Source organism: Pinus tabuliformis, chromosome 7 (assembly GCF_031772625.1).
Source record: "Pinus tabuliformis cultivar Carrire ecotype Pingquan chromosome 7, CPIR1, whole genome shotgun sequence".
NCBI classification, from domain to species: Eukaryota; Viridiplantae; Streptophyta; class Pinopsida; order Pinales; family Pinaceae; genus Pinus; species Pinus tabuliformis.
The window spans coordinates 1,875,995,919-1,876,002,191 of record NC_142293.1 but is presented as its reverse complement, the minus strand read 5'-3'; the positions used below and the strand labels follow the sequence as shown (position 1 = coordinate 1,876,002,191).

At 34.1% G+C, this 6,273-nt stretch overlaps 1 protein-coding gene across 3 annotated transcripts; it reads right to left on the bottom strand.

The window, feature by feature from the left end:
* Nucleotides 1–786: 786 nt before the first annotated feature.
* LOC149255977 (putative LRR receptor-like serine/threonine-protein kinase At5g48740) lies at nucleotides 787–5,331 on the bottom strand. Of its 3 annotated transcripts, none has more exons than XM_089457349.1 (17): nucleotides 5,070–5,331; nucleotides 4,910–4,988; nucleotides 4,761–4,832; nucleotides 4,371–4,445; nucleotides 4,211–4,282; nucleotides 4,001–4,069; nucleotides 3,840–3,908; nucleotides 3,651–3,719; nucleotides 3,498–3,569; nucleotides 3,330–3,401; nucleotides 2,965–3,179; nucleotides 2,400–2,599; nucleotides 2,196–2,322; nucleotides 2,038–2,106; nucleotides 1,740–1,929; nucleotides 1,439–1,571; nucleotides 787–1,320 (listed from the first exon to the last, which is right to left on the bottom strand). In XM_089457349.1, exons 1-17 carry the CDS (start codon nucleotides 5,269–5,271, stop codon nucleotides 982–984), a joined length of 2,124 nt encoding a protein of 707 aa, XP_089313475.1. In that variant the 5' UTR covers nucleotides 5,272–5,331; the 3' UTR covers nucleotides 787–981. The 3 variants fall into 3 exon arrangements, with proteins under 3 accessions (XP_089313475.1, XP_089313476.1, XP_089313477.1); XM_089457350.1 differs by having other exon boundaries at nucleotides 4,371–4,442; XM_089457351.1 differs by lacking the exons at nucleotides 4,910–4,988; nucleotides 5,070–5,331 and having other exon boundaries at nucleotides 792–1,320; nucleotides 4,371–4,617; nucleotides 4,761–4,813.
* Between the last annotated feature and the right edge of the window lie 942 nt (nucleotides 5,332–6,273).

The following is a 6,273-nucleotide window of genomic DNA, read 5'->3' as shown; positions in this document are numbered from 1 at the left end:
GTTGAGTGGTTAGTTAGAAAGCATAAATACCCCACATTAAATTAATTATAATCAATCAAATTTTTGTATGTTTAATAGGGAAAAAATCAAATTGTGTGTTTTGTGTGTGAATTTTTCTCTTTTCCATATTGCCTTTCCAAAGCATATGAGAAAGATTAATAAATATCCGAAAGGATTGGAAGATGAAAAAGGAAAATCGAAACTTAATTGTGAACGGATTATTTGACTGTCATCCGTTGGTTAATCATCAAGCACATTCTATTAATTTTTTTCCTAAAAACAAATCAGATCAGAGGGTGCCTGTGCTCTTTTAATTTCAAGGACAAAATTTTTATGGGGCTTATACGAACTAGAGTTAAATGCATATAATCTTATGCTTACTGCGAAAGTGGCACTTGTCATTTTGTGTGCTCTGTGTAAGATACAACCAACAAAGTCTAAATGAAAAAATGTTTCATTGCAATGGTCAGTTTGGATTTCATTTTCTGTCCTTTTCACTGTAGTTTCTGGGAGCAGAGCATACACAAATTTAATGGTAACAATATGAAGCACCATGTTTTTCTACTGAAGCATCAGATTGTTACGACTGTTTAGTTCGAATAGAATTTCGTGCATTATAATTGAGAAGAACTTAATTTTTCATATTTCAGTACAAGTTAGTTGTAAGGAAATATTGGTTATGCTGGCAACGGGTATGATCTGGGAATGATACTCATACCTTCACATTCGTTGTTACTTCAGAATCCGAAAGCATTGACTCTTAGACAAAAAGGAAATTACTACCTTATTCAAATTTATTGAACGATTATACAAAAATATAAAGTTTGAGAAAGATAGTATTAATCAACACCGGCTCAAAGTAGTTCACATGTTAGATGCTCCCATGGAAGTGCTATACATAACAATTTTTATAAAGAAGGTTAAACATTCTTTAGAATTAGAGTTCTGTTCGCCCCTCTCGTTCGATCCGTATCTGCGAAGTTATCTTCCTTCATTTGGCATGTTGGAGCTGTTATCGCTCCACTCCATTCCTTCGCATTTAGTTGAATTCGCCTGGCCAGTCAATGCATGCCCATTTTGGATACCATTCTCCTCTGCAATTGAAATAGATTCATTATCCTCATGTTTGATAGCCTCTTTGAGCTCTGCCACTACCTCACTCACAGGCGGCCTAGAAGACGGTAAAGCCTGGACACATCTCATGGCTGTTTTGGCAACATTAATCATGGATTTCAGGCAGTAATCTCCACACAACCTTTTGTCTATGACATCTATTATTCTGCCACCATTTTCATCGGTCTCTAGTAGAAGCGGTGTCACCTGTAACGCGATGCCGATACTCATGGTTAGTCTCAAGCAGAAGATGCACTACTGCATATTCTGTTCAAAGTGTTGTTAAATATGTATATTTTGTATGATTGATAATAAGGTTCCTTACCCATCGAATTATGTTTAGTTCTTCTTCAGGTAAATTTGTATCTATGGGTGGTCTACCACATATGATCTCTAACAACACCACTCCAAAACTATACACGTCACTCTTCTCCGTCAACATTTGAGTGTTGAAATATCTGGCAGGATAAAAACAATTATGGTGAAAAAATCATATGTACTCTTAATTATACATGAATTCCTTCAAAAATTAGATGACAAATATGGTGAAAAAATCATATGTACTCTTAATTATGCATTGAATTCCTATAACATAAAGAATATTGCAGAGAGAGTAAGTTATATACTCTGGATCCAGATATCCGATCGTTCCTTTCACTGTCGTGGTAACATGAGTAGCCTCTTCATCCGTTGTCACCCTCGAAAGACCGAAATCGGCCAACTTCCCATTCAAATTGCCATCCAAAAGTATGTTGGCCGTCTTGATGTCCCTGTGAATTATTTTTGGGGTGCAACCCACGTGCAGGTATTCCAAACCTTCACATAGAAATCGGAAATCAATAAGATGAGACACATCAATAGCTATTTTACCTTTTAGATTGTACATATCTACTATATTTCAAAATAATTAAGAGAAATAATTACCCTGTGCCGCATCTAAAGCTATTTTGAGCCTTCTTTTCCAATTTAGATATGAATTTTCTGCACGAGGACCTGAAAAAGAAGACAACCACCAAATGTTTGTTGGTTACCTTGGCTATTTTATTGACTGAAACAAACATATTTTACATTGCATAATTTACCATAAAGGTGGTCTCGTAGGGATCCTCCTGACATGTGTTCGTAGATCAGCATAACTTGCTCGGTTTTGTTACAGTAGCCCAATAAAGATACCAAGTTCCTATGGTTTATTTTAGAAAGAAGATCAACCTGCTCATGACATACATATAATAATAGTTAGGGTGCAGCCAAAACTCACATTGAACCGTATTATATCTGAGAATTACCTCGTTCAAAAACTCTTGAATTCCTTGTCGGGAGAATAAGGATAGCACTTTCACAGCTATGACTTTTCCTTCGGCCAATGTGCCAAAGAAAACTGAACCAAATCCCCCTCGTCCGATTTCCCTTCTAAAATTTTGTGTGGCAGCTATCACCTCATCTAGAGTGAAGGCACGTGCATTTGACACCATATTCATCAAGCGGTCTGCAAATCGTTAATGGAAAGTACAGTTAATAATAGTAAAAACACAACGATTTTCCATTTATTGCTGACACTCCTATATATTATAATAGAGTATATCTTGGCCACCTTTTTCCCCAAAAAATAGTGGAAATTTTTAGGATTTTGACGAAAATTTGGTAGAAATTTTAGGAAATCTGAGTTCTAACTATTAAGCTTTCAGATTTCAGGTGTTCAGAAGTTTTTGATGGTGCCTGATAATGTTGAATTTATTTCTGTTGTCAAAAAAACCATAAAAACACAATCTGACTCCAGCAAAAAAAAACTTTCCTAACAAAATTGTAGGCTCTGTACCCGAAGCCTATTATAATCAAATTTCTAATACTTGCCTTGGTTCAATAAATGTTCGCTTTCAGTAGCTACAACCTCTTCTTTTATTCTCAATTTTACAAATTGATCTACCATCAACGCGATGAATAGAATTCCCAGGACAACCATCAATTTCATGTTTTCTTTCTTGTGATTATCACTGTTTTCTTTCTTGTTTTTCTTGTCGAGATTACATTCCCTCTTACCCATCAGTAGGTAGGGATTTCCCGAGTAACTGCAAAACACCGAAAGACATTTTTCCATAAATTGAATTAATTAAAATTTGAAGTTCATTCAATATATCATTTTCCATAAACGTCATGCACTTGGATCTTAAAACAAGTTTATGTACGAGCATAAGAAATATAAAATAGGATATTATTACTTGAGTTTCAACGAACAATTAAGGAGCAGGCGATCAGGAAATACACCGCTGAAATTATTGTTTGCTATATTTCTGTGTGACAAAAAGTTGAAACAACTGAGTCAATATTCATCGATTGAATTTTGAAAAGCACTTCTAAAAATCAAATAGAAAAAGAGGGAGACGTACAATTCTTGAAGATTTGGTAAATCAGAAAGCCACCACTCAACACTACCATTCAGTACATTGTTTTGTAAATATCTGCATAGTGAATTTTGGTTTTGTGAAAATGAACAGCTGAAAAATTCCACAAAATGAAGGTTGTGTTTAAAAGGTATTTACAGTCGCTCCAATTTGTCTAGACTGGCCAAATATGTCATTGGTCCAGTGAATTGATTATGATTGAGAGACCTGTTAATTTCGACACAAACATTCAGTACAAAATTTATTAATTAATTCTATTTAATTTTGAATAAAAGTTTGACCAAAAAACACAAATTAACAATAAAAAGAGAAAAGACGCCAACGTACAGTTCTCGAAGATTTTCTAGAGAAGATAGCCACTCAAGAGTGCCATTCAAGTTATTGTTTTGTAAATTTCTGCATAGTAACCAAAGTTAATCTTTGATTTATGAAAATATATGGCAACAAAAGAACCCACGAAATGGAAGTTGTGTTGGAAAGTAACTTACAATCGCTCCAATCTGTATAGATTGTCCGAAATTGGCATTGGTCCCGTGAAGCCATTATGGTCGAGAGACCTGTTATAATTTCAACACAAATAGGTAAGTATCGCACAGATGATTATCAAAAAGCATTGAGTACAAATTTTACTAAATAATTCTATTTTACTAAATAATTTTACTAAATAATTTTACTAAAGAGAAAAGAGGCAGACGTACAACTCTCGAAGAAAGGGACTAAAATAAGGTAGAAACTCAAGAGTCCCATTAAGGTTATTGTTTTGTAAATATCTGCAGAGTAACCAAAGTAAATTTTTGTTAAAATGTATAGCAACAAAAGAACCGCCAAAATGAAAGTTCTCTTTTAGGAGAAACTTACAGTCCCGTCAAATTTGGCAGTGATCCCGTCAAGTTTGGCAGTGGTCCCGTCAAGTGATTATGGGCAAGTGACCTGCTAATTCCAACACAAAATGGCAAATGCTGCACAGATGATTGGTGCCTCGTATAATAATCAGGCATATCATGTTCCCTTGAAAAGCCGAACCAGAGTTGTATAGACTTACAAACAGCCAATATTTTTAACACACTATCAAGAATATCCCCAAAATACAAAACTAGTCGTGATTCTGTTATCAAACACGAGCACATGAACACAATTTAGAATGGCCATTAGTATTTGTCATATTCTACGACATTTCATTTGGAGAATTTCTTAGAAGGGCAAATTATAGGTTACGCACAGATAAAAAGAGGGTCTAATTTTGCTTACAGATTATGCAATGAATCCAGCTGTGCAATCTCGTAAGGCACCGCTCCCGTAAGATTCCTTCCCGACAAATTTCTGGCAACAAGAGTATCATCTTGGCATGTTACAATTTCACGATTTCAGCAGTAAAGAAATCGAAGAATTTAACTTACAGTTCAGAAATTTTCCCGTTTTCACAGCCAATTCCGTCCAAATAGCAAGGATCAGGAGAAATCCAATCTTTTATGTCAACTGCATTTTGAGAACTTCGTTAGGCGTTGATTTGTAATATTGTAATTTACTTATGAGAAATTTAGCCAGGACAAGTCTTACTCTCTCCATAATCTGTTGCCTGGTCCGATCCAGTCATACTCGATCCAGTCCAGTCATCCTCGATCCAGTCACTGCTTTTAACCAGATCTAAACGATTTCTTACAGTAAATGGATAGATTTTGATCACATAGAATAAACTCAGCAAAAGCATTACTACGGGAGCTATCCATGCGGTCCATTTTCCATAACAAATTTTATCCATGGTGACACCAGTTTTCCTTAAGTTATCGAGAAGCAGTGGACATATGGCCGCCCAGCTCAATCCAAGTTTATCTTTTACATATCATTTTTGGGCCGAGCCTCTCCTCTTAAATAAGGATATCTTCCTCTGTAAATAATATAATAATAATAAAGTCAATAATATAATAATAATAAAGTCAACTTTGCAGTAAAGTAATATAAATATTGTTGTAGGTGGACATATATACAATTAGATTTTCAAATATTATTTAAATTTAATATTTATTTTATATACTTTTCAACTAAGTGCGTATTAATTAAATTTAATATTTTATTTTATATATTTTTCTAGGAAGTGTATATTAATGTGAGTTGTTTTTTAATAATTTTTTAAAAGTTTTTCTGGTGGGTATGTTTAATTTCTTTAAAATTTGGTAGGAATTTATTGAAAACAGAAATTTGATGGAAAATCAAGTGCCTAAGGGTTCTTCAAGGTGCTGAATCCATATATACAATCAAAAAACCAGTTTAAATAACACAAATCAAGATTTCACTTCATATTTTTAAATTGGATTACCCAAAATCCAAAAAATTACACTAAAAACAACTCCATATTAATATATGTTGCATTAGTTTTGGGAAGAGACCGGGATGAGGGTTGGAATTTGGCCTTCATAGGGCCTTCTTTTCCTGTTTAAAATTTTTATATTGGAAGTTTAAAAATTTTGTATTTCACTTATGAAGTGTTCTAAAGTTTATCAAACTTATTTTTTGATGATTTATTAATTTTTTTAATGTTATTTTATTATTTTACATTAAATTGGGTTTTATGGGCTAGGATTTTTTAAGGTGTTACTTGGAGACTAGTGACAAACTACTTGCCAGAAATCTTCGGGTGTCAAAATAAGCCTACTCATGTACTTTTGACCATGAGCTAGCTAGACAATTGTGACAAAGTGTCTATGACATCCATTTATGCATGGAGCAACACTGCAAGGAGTAGGCGCCATTAATGTTCTCTCTC